At 38.1% G+C, this 21,814-nt stretch overlaps 1 protein-coding gene across 7 annotated transcripts in view; it reads right to left on the bottom strand.

Moving 5' to 3' along the window:
* USP32 (ubiquitin specific peptidase 32) overlaps nucleotides 1-21,814 on the bottom strand; it is a 154,561-nt gene that overhangs the window by 52,034 nt on the left and 80,713 nt on the right. For 6 of the 7 annotated variants that reach the window (XM_073315742.2, XM_073315739.2, XM_073315740.2 and 3 more), the window contains 5 exons: nucleotides 20,403-20,562; nucleotides 3,724-3,855; nucleotides 1,892-1,999; nucleotides 678-793; nucleotides 210-272 (listed from right to left, as the gene is read on the bottom strand). In XM_073315742.2, the coding sequence (XP_073171843.1) occupies nucleotides 210-272; nucleotides 678-793; nucleotides 1,892-1,999; nucleotides 3,724-3,855; nucleotides 20,403-20,562 (579 nt within the window). The other variant, XM_073315745.2, reaches the window with a different exon arrangement.

Genomic DNA, 21,814 nt, shown 5'->3' with positions numbered 1-21,814 from the left:
TGGATTACTTTTAAATAAATTGAAATATTTGAGTATTACCTACTTGCCAAGTATTTTCATTTTTATCACAGCTAATCAACTCCTGCCCTTTAGGATTCAACCAGAATCCTTCCCACGTATGTGAAAATACAGCTGGAAAATAAGATAATTGACTGATTCTCTTCAAGTTATCTATTAAAAATGTAAAAGAAAGTTCAGCAAGTTCCCACCTTTGTGGTATCATGTGCATCCAAAATGTCTTCTACGATTTCAGACAAGTTCATGCCCAATTCCTTGACAAACGAGTAGAAAATACAACGTTTAGTGCCTACACATTATTCCAGGGCTATCCATGTCAAGAGGAGGAAAAGAGTGAACATTTAACTTTCAGTGATTTTTATTAAGTATCTGGGTAGTTTAAAATTTGGGGTCTTCATGTCAGCCACATTTTATATCTAAATATCTTTGTACCATAAGCAGAAATTAGAGAGAGTAATTTTACTTTTGTTAGAATCAGCAGGGGGTAACTTACACAAGGTCAATTGCATACATCCCTTTCCTCAATTCAGACATTTCAAGAGGATGTTTTAGTGACATCTGTCTCCAAATAACACTCATACTTGGAAACCTAAAATTGATGCCTATTTTTCAAAGGCCACTACAGAAAACAATAGCAGGTAACTTAAAACATGACTTACAAGTATCTCATCAGTACGGTTGTCTTTCCAGACCTCTAAAAGTGCAACTACCATTTCTTTAAGTTCAGTGCGAGACAAAACTCCATCCCGGTCAACGTCAAAAACCTTAAAGCAAACTAAAGGTGCAGGGGGGCGGGGAGGGGAGAGAAAGGATTATTTTCGCATCTTAAAGATAACTGACAACTATGTTCTAATTAGGGCGACTGCACTTGGTCAACTTCATTGCAGGACAAAACCCTGCAAAGTCACAAGGATGTGACTTCATTGACAGTTCTGAAAATTTCACAGTATGATCTGGGGTTTCTTAGTTGTGGTAGTGGGAAAGAGGAGCTCTCTTTGCTGAACTGAAATTCAGTTTTCCCAATTGCTTGATATCTGATATAACAGGGCATGGAATGCACACATATTCAGAATCTGTAGTTTTCCAGCTTGATGGCAATTTTTAAGCTACATAGATGTTGTCATTTTTTCACCTACTTAGGTACATCACAAAATACAGGAAACTCATAAGGAGCCAGTTGAATGAGACTGACAATAAGAGCAAACTGGTTCATGCCAATGGTGTGGTTAAGAGTGGTTAAGCACTGGAATAAATTGCCTAGGGAGACTGTGGAATCTCCATCATTGGGGATTTTTAAGAGCAGGTTGGACAAACACCTGTCAGGAATGGTCTAGATAATACTTAGTCCTGCCTTGAGTGCAGGGGACTGGACTAGATAACCTCTTGAAGTCCCTTCCAGTTCTATGATTCTATGATTACAACAGAAAATAAACTAGCAAGAGCACAATTCACGAAAATCTAAAAGGAAGTCCAAATGTTTACATTTTCCACTATATAATGGGATGCAGACTTTAGCACCATGTATGTGCTAATACAGTTTGTATGTATGAATAGTTAGCAAAATTAAACTACAAAAATAATTTACTGAATACCAACTTTAAAACAAAATTTCTGAAAAGGTTTATAGCTGGAATGAAGTCATAGAATAATAACTCACAAGAATACACTGAATTAATAAATGTTAACCATGTTTAATAAAATAAAGCCTTCATATTTAAACTTAATTCAAGATACAATTGCTAGGTTTTTTCCCCCCTCTATCTCCTTCTCAAGTACAGATTTAAAAATATGTACATTAAATAAATTTGACTGACAAAAACTGAACAGATTTTTTAAAATTAGAAGCTTAATGGGCAATATTTTGCACACTCACATTTTTGCCTTTCTGCCAAGGGTCCCCTGCAACATGCCGACAGCCCACAGGAGATTTCCTTAAAGTCTATGTGATTGTCACGATTTTCATCAAAGGCATTAAACAAACCTACAAACCACAGAAGCATCACCACACACTGAATGTGATCAGACAAACTCACGAACAATATTTAGCACTTACATAATGCTTTACATCTTCAAATCAAGGTACAAACATTAGTTACAGTAATTAATCCTAAACACCTGTGAGGCAGATAATTAAGAATTATTATGCCCATTTTACAGATGGGAAAACCAAAAAAGCATGTTAAGGGACTTACCCATGGTTAGACAGAGCCAGGAATACAAAAACCTCAGGAATTCCTGGCCAACAGTCTCATTCTTAGACCATGCTCTCTTCCTAATGTTTAATAATTTACACAAGCCTTTCGTGCATTTGGGGAATAACTTTAGTTGCCAAGGCTGTCAGGGTAAATTTTTCAAACATGCTGAAGGGCAAGATTTTTAAAGTAGTTTAGGCACTTCAAGATACAGATAGGCCCCTAGTGGGATTTTCAAAAATGCCATGGTGCCTAACTCCCACGGATTTTCATTTGAATTAGGCGCACCTAGGTGCTTTGGAAAAGCCCACTATGCACCTCTCTGCATCTTCATGCACCTAAGTATCTTTACAAATCTGGCTCTGCATAATTTAGGATTATCAATGGGACTTGGGAACCTAAATCCTTAGACACATTTGAAAAATCTTCTCTCAATAAAATCTTTACCCTCAATGACTGAAGTGTACCATTCACAAAAGAGATACAGTAGGTACAATAATAGTTCAGGCTTCTCCACATCAGTCCCAACTAATATGCCCTACCTGGGATACACACCACTTCTAGGAGAGAAGAGATAGTTTAGTTGCCAGAGTCCATTTAGGGGGCACAGTCTAACATGGTTTAAATTGTTTTTGCTTTGTTGGGGACTTACGACAATATAATCCACCTGTGGATGCGCCGCCCCTGTATTTAGCCCCTAATGACATTGCTAACAATGTTGTCAAATACTGACAATTGTGGTAGTTTTTGTGATATGGACACCAGCTCATAAAGAAGTGGAATGAGACCTGATTTATTCACATGGAGCACCCAACAGCTATTAGATGGTTACAACCTTCAGTCACTACCAACCTGGCTAGGACTTGGAAGGGCCAACCTAGTTATGAATGGCTCTGTATCCCATTACCAAGCTTCTGAGCTAGTCGCTTTCACCCTCTTTATCTTGCGCTGTTATAAAGAAAGGTCTCTTTAATTGACTGTAGGACAACATTTTAACTGAGCACACTGAATATCCACTTTACAGATTAAACTACTTGGAGTTTTTAAAAAATCTTTTCCATATTCTTGGCTAAAGACGCAGTGGAATAATTTCGCACATTAGAGAATTTCAATAATGACAATAAGGAAGTTTCAAGAAATCATAAGGTAACTTACACAAAACAGATCAGAACATTTGCCAGCTTTCCTGATAGTTCAGATGTATGCCTCTCAGAGGATCTACCTTCTCTTGTCATTCTACATTTGTCAACAAGCAAGCATTCACAACTGCTTTCTATCCTTTTTTTGAGTATTTAGAGCGGAGAGAAATAAATCTTCTCTCAACAGAAGCTTCAAAAAATGAATGAAAAATGTGTTCTTCTGAACACTAAGAAAGCAATACTGCATCTGTGGGAGAGCTTGGCTTTTTAGAGTTCTACAAATAAGCACTTTTGAGATGAAATTAGAGTAGAGTACCATAAGCCCCACACCAATACAACTTCATAGAATGAGTATTTTTATCAGTGTCCCATACCTTCACTCAGAGATGGATGAATGGGAGGGGAAACTAAAGGGCCAAATGTCTCTAAATCAAAACGTCCAGTTCTTGACTGAGCCTTCAAAAGCCAATATCGTTTTTCAAGATCAATGATGTCTGATTCTTCCACTGTAGAGCCAAAAAAAAAAAAAAAAAGTCAATCTCTGACAAGCAGAACAAGGTCTTTAAAGCGAACATTTAATTTATATCAATACAAAGAAAATGCATACTCAAGACTGTTTAGATACTTAAAGAAACACTAGAATTATAACATTCACTTATGAATACATAGGAAAGTTGTTAAAAAATCCCATGTAGCTTGTCTGCGAATCTAGGAATATTTGGGACAGAAACTTTTGCCACTCTTACAGGGAGTTAAAAGACAGCACAATGAAAACAGATAATTTCTTTAAAAAGAGAAACAACGAATCATTTTATGCCTGCTTCCTGCACACACAAGACCATAGTAATAATGGAGAAACAAGCTAAATTTAGTTTCCTCACTTACAGAATCACTGCACATCACCAGTTACTCCAGAGTGTAAAATCAATTACATTGTGATCTGTCTTGATATCACACGTTCAAAGGTACCACAGAAGTGAACTTTTGCCAGCTGCTGAGTCTGCTGAAGTCTCTTGTTCTATCTGATAAATTTTTTCCCCCTAACACTGATGTCTAATTGCACAGAGAGCATATTTTCTCCATGCTGGTCCTTAATAGGACATCACACATTGGAATACTGAAATCAGGATGTAAAATGATCATTTATACACAAAATATAATGAAAATCCAAGTACAGGACTTGGCTACTTAATTGAGGCATTCATGTCTGAAAACTGTAAGCTAAAGTTAGAACAAATTCCTATACAGAGTACTGTGAAATTAAAACTAACAGTTAATACAACTATGACTTAAACTTACATTTCGACATTACTATCTTTCTACATGTAATGTTTATTTCCAACAATAAAATCATTTGCGTTTATTTCTTTTTCTTATTTATTGTTTCTATTAGAAAAGCACCGGGAGAAACAATGAGTAGCGGGGCCCCACTGCCCAAATTCAGATTTGGGCTCTTCAGGGCAAGGATTATACTAATTTGAAGACAGGATGCAGTCATGAATTTAACAAGGAATGGGGAAGAGGTGAAGGAGGAAACAGCCACAAGAATGTGCATTAACACAGGCCAGTGACATGCACAACTAGATCGTTTCTACACTTTTTTTAAATTTTAAGGTAATTGTCAGATGAATAAGATAAATATGCGAAGTCCCTACTAACCAATTAAATTTTAAAATAGCCAATGGGAAGAGTAAAAGGTTTCCACAAGAAAGCACGAGCAAAACTCCACATGCAAACAACAGCCTCTAGAAAACTGAAGTCTTAGATGAACTTCTGTACTTGAAGAAATAACCTGTTCAAGAAATATTTTCCCCAAAGCATTTTACCCATGTGTTATAAGTATGCGTGTCAACAGTGCTTTCGGTTGGTGTGAATTAAGTGTTTCTCAAATATCTATTTAATAACAAAGCTGTCTATATTAAGAAACACCATGTGTGATCTCATTCCCAGATGGTTCTAAGCCCTTAAAACCATGCCAGCTTTCTAATAGGATTTAACTTCAGCTATTTGGCCTGCTTAGACGATAGAAACAAAACAACGTCACAAGGACTAAAAACAGAACAAAAAAAGAGGCAGTTTTAACATTTCACCTTTGCCTCAACTCCTAGTTTTAGTGGATCAATATAGGCCAATATGTATTCCAGACATAAGAATCTCGTCGGTCTTAATGGCAAAACAAGTTAATAGAAGGGAACACTTCCCCATGCCAATACTGGATTGTGACAGGCAATTTACACTGCCCTATGAATGCAATCACCAGCTGCTTTTTGGTTTATATCTAACCTAAGCAGCATACAGATTTTGGAAAAATAAATAGTAGAATAAACTTGCAAACTTGAAAAATAGTTCTGCATCACAGCTCAAGGTTAAAGTTGCTAGTTTGTATTTCTCGAACACCACTCATTGGTGCTTATTCTGTCATAGTTTTCATATTCAAGAGTGTAGCAACAACGAATGTAAGGATTTTTTTTTTTAAATGGGCCTTGATCCTGGACTACTCTAGTTTACAGCAACTTCCCTCAGCTGCCTCCAGGCCACTTTGTGACCTGCTGCATACTTTTGTGTCTCAGGAAATTCCTTGCAGGTGTGAAAATTTCCCAGGTTCTGGCCCCACTCTAGAATCAGGACCATGCTTTTTAATCTTTACAGCTTCTTTGCTTTTTCACCATGCTGAAGCCTAGGTCAAAAAGGTAAAATTTAAAGGTAGAAAAATAGGTATTAAGCTCACAATTCTGAAACTTAAAGAAAAATTTGTTCAAAAATATGCAACTACTATATTATCTATGAACAGCACGAACAGTGCCTCCTGGAGACTACCAACGTCATAGCCCTGGCTGCTCAGCTGGCTGGATCCAGAGCCGCAAGTCCTGGCCACAGCCTTGCCCTCCTCTAGGATGGCCGTGAACTCCTGCCTTGACTCCTGCAGCAGGAAGTCCTTAAATTCAAACAGTGGGTCTCAGAGGTGCAAATCATACCTCCCCAGCAGGGCCTGCTGTTTGGAGATACGGAACTGGAGACTACCCGTCGAATAAACCTCACATCCAAATGGGTCCAGTCTCTTGGCCTCTTTTTTTTGCTGGGTAGCACTCAACAATCTGTCTGTCCCACTCATTCACTGCTGACACCATCAGGGACCCTGGAGTAGGGGCTGCGAGTAAAGGTACTCAAGGTACCCACTTGCTGGAAAATAGGTTTTCTTTGCTGTCCTTTTTGAGGTGGGGGCAGAGAAGGAGGAGTCTGCCATGGTGATCTGACAGGACCCTCACAGCCTTGTTAACGGGCAAGGCCACTATGGAAGGAGCAGCTGCAGCCAGGATATGTATTAGGCTTTGTGCTGACTCCTTAAACTCCTCAGCTTCCAGGCCGAAGTTTGCAGTGACCCTTTTCAGGAGTTGCTACAGCAAGAGGGGTTGGTCCAACAACTGCCACAGGCAGTAAGAAGGTATTGAGAAGGCACAGGGCTGGCGACACCCTTTATACTGGCACACAACTCCAGAGGGCACTAAAGCCGGCCCAACAGATACCACTGAAAGAAAAATCTCTGGCAACTGTGCATGCGGTATGCACACACCTAACCTGGAATGGAAATGGGCAAGAGACTCGAAGGAAGTTAACTTTAAGACCTAACAAAACAATGGTTAGTTTTTAAACCAAAATACACTCAGTATGTAATAAGGGCAAATGTGTTATGATCTGAGATTGTTTTCCCATCACTCTGGTAGTAAAGTGCACTATCCTTCAAGATATGGGAGTTGAGGATACTCAGCATCTGGCAGAGTAAAGAAAAAACAGATGCGTGGAACAGGAAAGTCCAACGGGCAACTCTTCCATTTTTAGAATTCAGCTGTTCACACATGCAAGGCAGACGAATTCCTACCGACACCTTATTCTCCACAAGCAACATATGCCATTGTGCTACCTCCAATTTCCTTTCCCTAACACTTGTGTCCATTATGAGTCTGTGACCCCTAACCAAGTAACTCCCCAGACAATCATAAGAGAGTCAGCTTCCAATATAGAAAATGGGAAATGCATATCTATATTCCACCGCAATCCATGATATGTATCCAGAGAAGTAAAAAAGAAAAAAAGAAAAAAAAGGTGGACAATCTGAAGTAAGAGGATTTGTCTCAAACAAACCAAAATCCTTGTGGGTGTTAAACCACAAAATTGCAAAAATATGACAGTGTTTTGACAGAAGAGACCCATGATTTATTTGCTTAAAGCAGTCACTCTGAAGATTAGTTTAAAAGCAAATACCTTCATTTAATGTAGGTTTATCCATGTTTTTAAAGGGAAAGGATCAAAACTTTGTGTTGAACAAAAATTAAGCTCTCTATAAAGAGCAAGAACCTCACACCCAAACATTGTGAAAGCATTTTGCATGTTGGGTACGAGCATGCAAAATGGCCGCACCTAGTGCCTAGAAGAAAAACAGGATGTTCTGCATGCCTGCTGTATGGCAACAGCGTAAACGTCTTTCCAGCTCAGAGGTGTTTCATAGTATTGTGGGTTTCTCTCTTCCAGGATGCAAGATTTAGGTGTGCCTGTAAGTACAAGTTATTTTCCCTGTAATCTGCCAGGGAAAATTCTAGGCACGCTTCCTTGTCTTTATCCTCCATGTCACCTGAGTACATACACAACATACAAAAGAAGGTAATTCTAGTTATGAATCAAGAGGTGAAAAAATAGGGTAAACTACATGTTTTAAGACTATTATAGCTGCAAGTAGTCTCCTGAGTTTACCTAGAATACTCAACTGGGATGGAACAAAGAATTCAGATCTGGGACATTCTAAAGAGACATTATTGGATTGTCAGGCAGCTAACTCACCAAGATATAGGTCTAAGATTATTAGAGATCAAACAGACACGGGAGAATCTGTCAGAAGGAGAGAAGACAAGCTGAGGGAAGGTGTATTTTTCCTACAGGTTTAAATGTGCTGGTGTATTGAGAGAGGTCTTGGAAAGTTTCCTGTAAGGAGTGGAGTATGAAATTTCTCTACATTTCTTGTAGCTTCAAAATCAAAAGTAAATGTTTGAGAGAAGAACACGGTCAGAAGAAATGGGCTCCCCTGTGTGAGAAAGTTTCGAGCAAGTGTAGAAAATTGAAGAGTAACATCAATTTATCTGATTATTATTTAGATAACGTGAAAGACAAGTTTGTGCTTTCTATGAACATTTTTCTGCATGTTATGTTGTCCCTAGTTTTCTTGGATTGCTAGAAGTCATGCAAACACTATTTACTTAAGGAACTAAAAACAGCATATAGATTATTTCCTTTTCTTTTAACCTACCCTTATTTAGAAATAAGGAAATATATAAGGATAACAAGCAGGCCAGTTTTGATGCATGATCTAATGGGTGGCTGGTAACACTTGACAATTACATAAGAAAGGATCAGGGAGTTAACACAATGCCTGAACATCTACCAAAGTAGGTAGTTGGCAGCATAAACATGCTTACTGAGGCATCTGCAACATTTATGTTTAATTAAGGACTATTGGGTAAATTGACTGACAAGATACAAAAATAAAGGAAACTTAAAATGGCTTGTGTTTCATTTAAAAAAACGTGTCTATATACTTGGTTTCTTCAAAGTTATCTTAATTGCTTGTGCCAATTTAACCTTGGAAAATAATGATTACCCACTAACGTTTTATCTGCCTTTTTTGTCAAGCAGACCTTTGAATAGCAAGGTTATTGAAAAGACTGTTTTCAAATTGCCATCTTTAAAAGGATTAATAAAATGAATATGAAATCTGCTACACTGGTAACACTAGCCAGACAGGTCCATTGCATTGATTAGACTTAAACAGATTATATATTTTAGAAACCAAAAATAAGAAAGTATAACATTCTTCATTTACAAGATAACCACACTTTGTAGAATTCTCCATCAATTTCACTTATATAAAATTGAAGGATTATTGATTACAGTATATGTGGACATGTAGTCTGAGAGGGTCAGTGATTACAGACCATCCAAAATTCTTCAATAAACTTCTGTGTATATAACCTTATAAATCCAACTGCAACGCACAGGATATATTCCTTATTTTTTACTTTATGTTGTAATCTCATGTTATTTTTTATTCTTATTCTTATTTTAACTAAAATGGCTCCCTTGACCTATTTTTTTTTTAAATTGGGTGCCCAATTTAAAAACCACTTTTTACAATTATTAAGCATTTATCCTCTGAAAACACGGCCTCTCTTCAAGGAGTCTCAAATTAAGTACCCAAAAATCAGGCACCAAAATCACCAGTAACCTCTGAAGATGCAGGCCCCAATATTTGTAGTCCTCTGTCATCAGGGTGACCTGATGTCCCGATTTTATAGGGACAGTCCCGATATTTGGGGCTTTTTCTTATATAGGTACCTATTACCCTCCACCCCCGTCCCAATTTTTCACAATTGCTGTCTGGTCACCCGATCTGTCATTAATTCTGCGGTATGTACTTTTTGTGCTTTTAATCCTTAGCACTGTTTCATATCCCCTGTTTATTTTGTGCAACTTACAGTACATCATCATTGTATTGCTTTTTGTAACTGAAAATAATGAACACAGTAAAAGATTTTGCACAACATGTAGAATGTCTGAAATATCAGTGTCTCCTAAATAACTGTCAGATGGATAAAGAATTTTACATCTTGGTTCTCCAAAGACAAAATACTATAATAAGGCCTGCTCCACTATCATTCAAGTCAATAGGAATCTTTCCACTGACTTTAATGGGTGTTGAACCAGGCCTTAGAAGAGTTGGGCTACCAAATCAACAGTGTTGTTAATGATGAAACAGACAGGAATTTATTTTCTATATATAAGGAAAACACAATATAGCAACAGCCTTGAATGAAAACATAGATGCAAAATTTCTGGGCACAGCAACTATACAACACGCTGTATATTTTTAAGCTTTTTGTATAAGTATATACTCCATACATTTTTGGAGATGCTAGCCTTATACGCCAAGATACACATCTATTACACATTGAGGTTTAATACAATAGGTTGGTAGCCCAGGTCAAATACCATGTATATATTTTGTAAAGTATGAGACACTTATATCTGGGTTGAGACCCCATTCTACTAGATGCTGTACAAATATATAATAAATGGTAGTACCTGCCCCAAAGAGCTTTTGGTATCAGAGTCTCATAAAAGGGGATGAGCCAAAGTGTGTGTTCTCAGTTCATTACATTAGATACTTTCCTAAACTACTGAAGTATCTAAATTCTTAGGTGGGGAACACATATAGTCATTGTTTTTGCACAAAGTTATAGTACATTGATAGTTTATAGCTCTAAATTCTTTTGTCTTAATATTTTGGGGGTTTTTGGCAAATTTTAAAGATAAACACCTTTTAGAACTGTAAAATACTTTAAAATGCAAGTTACTTTTTAACAGCAGTTCAACAACTACAATCAGAGCAATGTTAAAAATGTCAAGTGCATATCCAATTACAGCCTTCATAGAGTATAAACTACTCACAGCTGATATGAGCTTAGTAAGTCAAGGTCCTTGCCACCCTTTATCTAATTTTCAAAATATACAATTTCTTGCACTTACAGTAGTAATACAATCATTTATTTACAATACATATAGAAGAAGAAAGATTAACAGAATATTTTCTGCAGAAATATGGTACCGGAAGAGTTGTCAATCTACTACAGACAGTGAAATAGTTTGAAATGTTATGCACATTAATGCACAGAAAAAGCCTAAGACCATATTCACACAGTTTTGTATTTGCTGCTTAAATATTGTGTACAAGGACACTAATGTTATGAGTATTTCAACATCTCTAAAAATCAATTAATTTTTACCCACCTAAAGGTACAATTCTCTCTGGTTCACAACAATAGAAGCATACCATATTCCCAACATGTTTACTAATGCTCGTCTTGTGTTACTGTTCACCATAATATTCAAGTAAAATCCAGCTCTCATGCACACAAACAGCTCTTCATCTCCAAATAGCTGGGCTGCTACCCAAACAGCAGATGACTGAACAAAAGTATTTTTGTACAAACGCAGTTGTTTGTCACTTTCAAATTAACAGAAGATTCTAGGGCCTCCGGCAGAGAGAGCAGCTTAAAGTGACATACAATGACCCAGCAGCTAAGAGGATAACAAGGTGGTGAGATGAAGATTAAACCATGTTAGGGGTTTTTCATATTGGCCTAAAGCTTGCTATAATATCCTTGTTTTGCTTGATAATAAAAAGGGGATATTTTTTCTGTTTTATTCAGGTTCTTACGCTGTGCCAGTCATCTTAATATCTAAGCACCTATGCTGCAGATGCAAGTGCATATCAATATTAAGAGGAATATAAATACTCTAATTTCATGACAAACAGGTCCTGACTAAGAATTTCAGGCATATAGCTAAGTTCACAGTGCTGGTTCACACCAGAGTATGGTTGTTTTCACATTTACAGTGCAACTGCACAGAGCTAAATATGTATTTCTAGGAAACTTCATAATTTATACACAGCATCCTTTTGAGTATCATACAGAGATACTGTTGTCAGAAGTGTGATTATAATGATCAAAGAATAGTGTATACAAGTCTAGTTCCAGAAAGCCTTTTACTGAGGGTGAAGCAGATTGCTCATTTCATTTTCCCTTCCTGTTACAGACCCATATTCTAATACATCTCTGCATAAAAGTGTACAGGATTTTAAACCCATTCTTTCCAGAAACAGTGCCCTTCACCAAACATCGTTTCAAACATATGCTCCCTTTTACCATCCATTTGTATTTCAGTCATAGGGTTAGCTCTGTGGTTCATCCAAGGCTTCTCTTGTATATGAGTTAAATTAACCACATTTTTGGGCAGACAGTATTGCTGAGACATTTTGCAGGGTCAAGAGAGGATCTCAGTAATCATTCACTGGAAACTAATGACTTTCAACATCAGGCTCACCTGCTCCTGTTTGTTCAGATATCACATGCGGCAGTATGTGTAACAATGACTCTCTAAATCAGGACAGTCGCTGTACGTTCTACATTTGAATTTCAGTCATCCAAACACTTTTGCTTATGCATAGTGACAATGGTCCAATGGAGGGCAGCACTTCACCTGAACTTAAGCACATGCTCAAGTGCATTGCTGAAGAGATTGCTGAAGAGAGTTTAAATTTAGGCATGTGCGTAAATGCATTACTGAACCAAGGACTCTAGAACTAGCTGAATGGATCATCTCAGAATTTTTTCTTGCTCCTGAGTCAATATATTTATATATAAATACTCTAAACATACTGAAGTCTCTATCAATCATGTCCTGTAAACCCATACCAAAAACAATAACCACAACTTAAATTTATAGAGACATCTTGAAACCCACCCCAAAATGACTTAAGAAGATCTCAGTGAATTTACAGGGATAACTCATCCTCCAAAGAAGAGTAACCATTGCCATTCTGCAAAGCCTCAGTAAATCCAGAGCACCTAGCGCACTCGTAGGTGCTACAAAAAAAAATAACAAACAAAGGAACAAGTAGAGGAGGAAAAGTAGAAAACAATTTATTTAACTGTAACTAGAGGAAGAATTGTAGGCATTCATAATCCTTGTACAAACACAGAGGGCTGAAACACTGAAGTGATAGGCAAAAGCAGTAGTAAATGGCATACTGTTATATTAATAAAAACAACACGGAGTCCGGTGGCACCTTAAAGACTAACATTTATTTGAGCATAAGTTTCTCTGAGGAATGCATCCAATGAAGTGAGCTGTAGCTCATGAAAGCTTGTGCTCAAATAAATTGGTTAATCTCTAAGGTGCCACAAGTACTCCTTTTCTTTTTGTGAATACAGACTAACACGGCTACCACTCTGAAACTTCTCTAAGGTACCACCAGACTCCTTGTTGTTTTTGTGCATACAGACTAACCCCCTGATACCTGTTATATTAATAGTGAGTTGACCAGTAAGGAGTTAGAACTTCAGTGATAAGGCCCTATACTGAGAACAGCTAACAAAAGTTTGCCTTTAGACCAAGTGGTAGGTGTTTTTGGAGAAGGAAGATCTCTGTTCTAACGCTGCTCTCAGAGCAAAGTCCTGAACAGCCTGGGTGTGTCACATAGTGAAGTTTCATGTGGCTAAGAATGCTATTACTGAAATACTGTGTTTGGTTCTTGGAGTGCCATACAATGTTAGAAACTCCATTTGCAATGATTAATGATTTGCAATGATTTGGGGGGTATTACATTCTCTTCCCACTGAGCTCTTGACCGGCGTTACAAACTCTGAATTTTATTCTGTTTTGGAGTGCAGAATAAGTTATTATATACTTCCTGATTCTTAACACTGCTTTGTAGACTATGGAATGTAAACAGTATTTTAAATATAAAACCATACATTATTAAAGAGAGATGCAATAATGTTAAATAAAAAAATGCCAATTAAGAGACCTGTTGACACTGCAGTTAATCTCCACTCCTGATTTATGGTGTCACTAGAACTCCTTGATAAGATTATAGCCTTGCTCATTACTCTTACATTCAGTATTCAAGAAAATCATGTTAAAAATCAAGAGGTATGGAATACCCAGTCTTATACTCCACAACTGAGAGACATTTAAACTTTGTTTACTAGGAGGAGAGGGTTATATTCCTCAAACCACTGTAAGTCAAATAATATTTCTTACACATACATGGCTAAAAGTTTCTCTCCTCTTCTCATCCCAAAACATCTTTTAAACCCTATAAAATTAAATCACAAAATTATTCTGCTAGCTTTCAACTGAAATAACCACCATTGTAGAACATTTATGATTTAGGTGAAACGGAACAAAATTTGATTAAAAATGGCAAGTGTGTGCAACTTACCGTGACTTCAAAATTTCATTTATAATTGTGCTGAGAAATGCAATTAAACTCATCTGCATTCAAACATAAATGTTATTTACAAGTGAAAAATTGTAATTCTTTTTATGTTTCCTTGATATCGTGGCTCATTAAACAAATCTAAATGGAGTCACTGATGCTTCACAATAAACATTTGCTGTGTGTTTCTAAATCAATGTTAATAACTTCCACTATTTTTATCACAGCAATTTTTCATGTCCGTGCCACATTATTCAAGAAGTTTAATGGAAAATAAGAGGGGAGAACAGTTGTAGCCTGTTTAAACTATGTACCAGCGGAGGACATCCTATGAAATAACAGCTCAGTGTTAGCATTCAGGAAACAGACTACTAAACCTCTGTTACAAAGTTTCACTGATTACACTAAAACAGAACTGAAAATAAGCAACTCTGCATTATACTTGGCTAACAGTATTTACCTTTTGTTTTTTAAATATCCTTTCAGTGACTTGTTCTCTCGAAAAGCAAACATCCAAGCAAAAAGCACCAAAGTCAGTCTCCACTCACAGGAAAAACAACTCTTTCACAACAGCACTCATTTTATGAGGGCAACTGTAGTAAGAACACATGGTTAAAATAAAAAATATAAAACTCTACTAAAGAATAATGAAGTTGAGTTACACTCTGTACATATCAGAACGTAAAGATTATTCACACTCTGATACAATCATCTCCAAACTACTCAACCCATTTATATATTTTTGTTGTTGCTAAATTTGTATTGTGTAAATCACACAATGACCTTTCTTTTTTACCTTTGGGACCACTAGGGAGATCATCAACAGTATCACAGAAAAAGGAATAATGCACAGTAGTCAGCAGAGGCAGAATACTTTACCATTTTCTGGTTGTCATCAGTATGTTCTAGTCAATTTTCCACATTCCAATATTTGATGTGATATTTACAGCCCTGACACTTGCTCTTTTTCTTATCCTCATTTGATGCACTTAATAGGTAAATAATTGGCAAAATTTATATTTCAATTTTATCCTGAAACTACAACCTATTCTTAGTAATGATGTGGGTTTACTAGATTAAATTAACTACAGCTTAACTTCTTTGCTACACAGCTGTGCGTTCTACAGTTTGAGTCAATTGTATATGGTCAAAGCCATATATAGAATTTTAAGCTACAAGATTCATAGATCAAATCCTATATGTGGCTGAATATTCAGGAAAGCACCACCTAATGTACTTTTTTATACATTTTTTGTTGTTGTTTCTTTTAATCCTAACAATGAAAATACAATTTCTTATCCGGTTATATTGCTGGGCAAATGGCCCATAAAAAACAGGAAATCAAAGAACTAACAATACTTCCAACTATCTAGAAACCATTAGTTGTGAGACAAATGGTTCAGTTTCATGATACTATCTGCTTCCTGCTGAAACACCCAGTAAAGGTTCTAAATTTCACAACAAATAAATATTTGATGATGCTTTAAAATTCTGCTATCTTTACCAGTGGAACCTGTAGCTACAGCTAACAGCATAAGCTGCTATGGTATAGTCAACAAAGCCTGAAAGTTCCTAAAGAAAATTGAAATCAAGGCTCTAGTTTCTCCCAGGACACTTTCACTCACTTGTAATTTTACAAGTATTAACTCTTCTTTTTTTAATAGGCAGAGAACAAGTTGGTTTCAAGGTTAACACTTTCAGTCAAGACAATTACCATGCCAAAGCACAATTAATGAAATCTAGCAGAAAAATGTCAACACTTTTGAGGAGGTGGTTGCTGTTGGGTTTTCTTTTGGGGAATGGAGAGGCAATATCTGCCAAGGTGCAACTGGTAAACCGGAACTGAGATTGTGTAGCTGAACACCTAAGATATCTGAAAGGTATAACTCTTACATGAAGGGGACAATAAATATTAAATGGAAAAGAGAGACTATTGCACTTCCTCCAGAAGTGCAACCAACCAAACCAGACATCAACCTCACCCAAGTATGATAAGCCTTCACAATCAAAGGAATTCAACAGCCTATAGAGAGAACTTGTGACACAGGGATTTGATAGAGGCCTGCAAAGTAATTGTTAGAAGTTGTGGTTTTGATAGACAATGGTGAACACGCACACGCGCAGCCAAAATAACTTTAGTACAACCAAATGGAAGGCGAGGTTATCTAGACAAACTTTTTAAAGAGTCAGCCTACTTATGCTACGAAGTCTACTAATGTGACTTAGTCTGCTCTTTTCTCTCTCTACTGTTCATCTTTTTAATTATAGTACTTGGGTATTAGACTTTTTTTTTTTTTTTTTAGGAATTTCACATAGTTATCAGAAAAGTGAAAATTATTCAGCTTCAGTGATAAGGAGATGAAGGGAGCCTAAAACAAGGAATCTGGGGGAATGATATAGAGCCAATCCTACTTGGGGCCCGGCTTAAAGGTCATGGACTAAGGAAACCTCCTCTATTAAGTTTCTTGTGCAGGGCAGCAGTCCAACACACAAGGGAAACAGTTGGAAACCAAAGGACAAAAATTAAGCTGAAGGGGGTGAAATATTGAGAACTAGTAATATGGGAACATCATTCAATAAATTGCATTTAATATCCAGAATAAAAAAGGGGTACGCTACTGGTTTATTATACTTTTTACATATTTAACCAGAAATCTCTATGCACAATTAAAGCTGCAGCAGAAAAAAGGGTTACCTACCTGTAACTGTTGTTCTTTGAGATGTGATGCAGGTGTGTGCCACAAGGAAGGTCATTTTCTGACACAGAAAGGAGAAAGAAGAAGCTGGCGAAGGCTCAAAGAGAAGCCCCATAAGAGCTGCTAAGACAGTATTAAGGTTCCACAAAGGAATCGGCTCTTTAACCAGCACATGGAAACAAGTGATTCCTTTCATGTTTCAGAGTAACAGCCGTGTTATGTACCTCGCTGCCACAGGATTTGAAAACACTGACTTCCTATGAATGGGATGATAGCAGCCATACACCTCAGGAGGTCCTGATACATTTTAAAGTACTCAGGCATCAAGGGAGAGGAAGATTTCAGCATGGCAGTGCTGTCCAGGAAGGATAAGGAGGTGGTTTCTTAAGCCAGCAACAGGTACTGTTCTCGCACCCCAGGATGTGGTTGGAAAAGCCCTGGAGGTTCCTGGGGGAATGGGCTTAGTGGTCACTTGCAGCTGAGATGGTTTGGGAGTGGGAGCCACCATCAGGACCAGTGATCTTGCTCTGGAACAGGTCAAGGAATGGGACTTCAGGAACCAGGGAGCATCACAAGGATTCCAAGTAGGCCTCTGGGCATAAGGATAAGGCATTGGGGGACAGTAGATATCTGGCCAAGAGCCCTTGTCCCGACTATAGGACAGATACCTATACTCAATACCAAAGGGATCTGATGGAGATCTCTGGTGCCCATCTGATGACGAAGGGGAAGATGACCCCAACACGGATCTTGAGGAATCCCAGAGGCTCTCTAGTGACAATGGGGCGCCAACCCCGTCCTGATTCATTTTGTGTGACCTCTTCCTCACTGTACCAGAAGAGGGAGAACAACCCCTCTTCCTCCTGGGGGAAATGCCAGAGCCTGAGCACGGAGTGGCATCACTTGCCAGATCCAAAGCAGACTGCCAATCAGATGATGGCCTCCTGCTCCAGCAGGTGCTGCTTCAGCCGCAAGTCCCTGGTCACCCGAGCTCTCTTTGGGAACGACCAGCAGATGAACTACCACTTTCTAACGTGTTCTTCGCGCAGATACAGCGAGCACGTCATGTGGGGATCACTGTTAGGGCTGGCCACCCCACACAATGGACAAGCTTGAACCCTGGTGAGGGCATCACACAGGACAGCCAACTCCTCTAATTAATACTATACTAAATAAGAAACTTAACCTAAGGTGCTACTAACTATTACATACAAGGAAACATTTCTCAGAAACTGAGACAAAGCCACGACTCTAGCCATGGGTAGTGAGAAGGAACCGAAGAGCTTGGACCAGCACCAACCTTAAGTGGCCAGGGATGGGGTAAGGGCCACTGGACACAAACACTGCCCCAGAGGGTACTGATAAGCAGAGTTCTCCACCTCCAGTGTACTGGGCACACACACAGCTAAGTATAATACAAAGCTGCATCTTCTCGAAAAAGGACTCTAGTTTGCTGCTCTGGTGATATAGAATCCCAGACCCTTACTGCAGGATTTCGTTCCAGCTTCCTCAGACCACACAGGGCATTGGTTACAATTCATGAAGCCACATATTCTACTGGAAGAAGTGCAAGTGCCAGAGATCACAAATCTGGTGGCAGGTATTTAGTTTAAGGGAAGCAGACATAACTTGGATTTTTAAGAGCCTGTGACTGGGTTGACCTCTCACTCGCAAACTGCCAGAAGTGGCTACCTTCCACACATCATCTTCGCTTAATACAATTTACAATCTCCTCCAGCACATTCCACGTTGCTCATAATTTTCACAAGACCTAGTATAAATAAACTACCTGGCTTCTTCAAGATGCAAGGATATGTACACAAACAGTATTAGCCGCCTCATTCCATTTCATTTTTTTTTTTTAATAGGGAATGCTGATCCTGAAGAACCCACAAAGTTACTTATTCCCTCACACGACAATACTATCTGAACACCTCACAAACATGAATGTATCCTATATATAGATATAGAACAAGTACATTATCATCCTCACAGCTCCCCCCCCCCCCCACCTTGGTCTGCAACATGCCCTGAAAGTGAAACTATCTGGGCAATGTCGAAAGCAAAATAGGTGTTGGGGGGGCGGGGAGGGGTGGGAATATTGATAAGTTTAGAAATGAAGTTTTCTTTGGATACTGAGGGGAAAGTACATTTTGATTTGGTTCGGAGAAGTAGTATGATTCAATGGATAGGGCACGGGATTGGGACTCAGGAGATCTATTCAGCTCTCCCACTGCAGACATTCCATGTGACCTTAGCTAAGTCATTTCTCCTATGTGCCTCTGTTTCCTCTCCCACCCTTTGTGTATCTTTCCTGTTCGGACTATAAACTTGGTGGCTTCTGGAACCCCAATCTCAGTTGAGATCTCTAGTCATTAACACAACGTAAATGTTTCTATTACATGCTGGTGCCTCACAGTTGTATGCATTTGGGGAGAAAACATGCCATTGGATAATCATTAACAACCAAAGCAATGTACTGTATTTTCAACTCATGCCAAGGGCACCTAGAGCTCAGAATAGGAGCTTTTATGGGAGTTATGTAAAACCTAAGCAAACAGACTATATATAATTTTACAGCTGAGATACTGAGGCACAGAGATTAAATGACTTGCTCAAGGTCACACATGAAGTCTGTGGAAGAACAGCAAAATGAACCAGATGTGGTTAAGATATTCGACAGCAGCTTGACCAAAGATTATCCTTCCTCTCCTAAATGATACCTAAGTCCTTTGAAAACTTTACACAAGGATTATTTATCTACCACTTAAATGTGGCTCTAGAGGTAGCCGTAATACATGCAGTTTTTAGAAGTAGAAGAATAAATTCAATTGAAACTAAGAGAAATTTTGGGTAAGCATAATGTAAAATTAATCAGGCCCTGATTTGACATCCAATCTGAAAAAAAGCACCGCATATCATCAAAATGGGCCCTAGTATTACTTCAGGATGGACTCAGAAAAAGAGTTCCATCTACATTTCTTTGGCGAGCTTTCCCATATGCAAGTACAGACCAGGTTTCACTCTGTTTAGTTTATACCTAGGACTATAAATAAAGCTAAAACATTGTTCACTCCACAAGAAATGCAAACGTTAAGAGACACCAGTGATGTTTATGACACACTATTTATAGATCTGTGCCAATATTTGTGACTCTTGGTGCACAAAAAAGGGAATCAAATTAATAAGACTTTGTTTAAGATCATTAGAAAAAGGAAGATACATGGAAAATATATTTTCCATTTGGCACATTACAACATTTAAGAAAACATACTTTGCTGACATCCATTAAAACAAGTCTTGTGACCTCAGTACTGTTTCCCATAAAACACTATTTATTATTTTTAGGATACGCAACAAATAACATTCCTCAATAGTGGAACTGTATGTAGCTTAACTTAATAGAGCAGTAGCGATTTGTTGAATGATCACATAGAGAGGCAAAAGTTTTATGAACTCAGGTTAGCAAAGGCCAGATCTATAAGAAAGATACCCATTTATGCAGCAAGAAACGCCAATTACTTACAGTGTGTGACTCCGGCCAGAGTTTGATAGAAGGTAGGGGTGTCACTATCATCGGTGAGTGTAACATACACTCCTCCAGATAGCAGCCAACGAGAGAACGTGAAAGCATCTTTGTTCTGCAATAACCAATTCTTAAACTTTTCATAGTTTACCTTTTCACCCTACAATAAAAGGAAGGAAAACTGAGTAAGTCTTTCTCCTCTTCTCCTGGAGCAATAGTAAATATGAAATATCAAGCTGTATGAATAAGAGGATGTGGCAACCTCCTCTCAAAACAAGTGCTGAAACAATGTCCATGGGACCATGTCAATTCTTCCACATTGCCCTGAAATCCACCAGGAGACTGAGAAATAAGAGCCCTGGGTTCCATTCCAGCTCTGCTACTGACTCAGTGTGGCCTTGGTAAAGTCACTTAAACACGACACTACTTTCCTACCACTCACAAAGTTCTTTTTTTAAATCAACTTTAATGTATTTTTATGGTAGCTGATAAAACCCTGAGCACGTTATAAGAGCATAAAATATTTCCTGTTATATCTATGCAGTGGAAGTGTCTGAAGCCCTTTATTAGTAGAAAGCTGACAAATACTAATAGGACTACTGAAGTTTATCAGTATCACTGTAACCAGCACATCACATTTATGCAATACCTATTGACCCCATTGATTCCAAAATATTTTGCAATATGTGTATAAATCAATATACAAGTCACACTCAATGAAGATTTCATCCATCACTGAAGTGCAGCCATGTTAGAGTGAAACCCAGCAGCTGGGTAATATAAAGTATCAACACTACAAATAGTTTAGGGCACAAAATGAAGAAAAATACCGTCATTGAAACTGCACAGAAGACTGAGGTAGGCAGAACATCACTAACCAAGCTGGAATCTGGTTAAGACCTCTAGGTTGACTCCCCTAATTTGCAAAAGTTCCTTGGAATCCTTAATGACCACAAGCAGGCCAGGTGTTGGGTTCCTTATCCGAAAGGCTAAAAATATTAATACGCGGTTCACTGACAACATAATTAAATGGTTTCTCTGTTATTACGATAAATTCAGAAATAGTGAGAAAGGAGATTTAGCTGTAAACAGTTTCTGCGGGCTGCACACTATTGATGATGTTTTTAAGGAGGTAAGTTTGTGTGTCTGTCAGGACTCTTAGTAAGCTTCGCAGCATATAAAAATTCTAAACATGCTGCTGCTTAAAGCACGTCTATTCATTACGGACTGCCACTCACACAGTCAGGGTGTCTATCACCGAAATCTTATCTGTCAATCCAAGACCTTCACGGGTGTATACTTCATGTTTATATATATTCACAGCAGTGGCAAGAGATCTGCCAAGGAAGACAATGTTTCCAGGTGAGTTTTAGGATTTTTCAGACTCAGAGTTTAAAGGACAAATACATCCT

Source organism: Lepidochelys kempii, chromosome 17 (assembly GCF_965140285.1).
Source record: "Lepidochelys kempii isolate rLepKem1 chromosome 17, rLepKem1.hap1, whole genome shotgun sequence".
NCBI classification, from domain to species: Eukaryota; Metazoa; Chordata; order Testudines; family Cheloniidae; genus Lepidochelys; species Lepidochelys kempii.
This window is presented reverse-complemented; position numbering and strand designations above follow the sequence as displayed.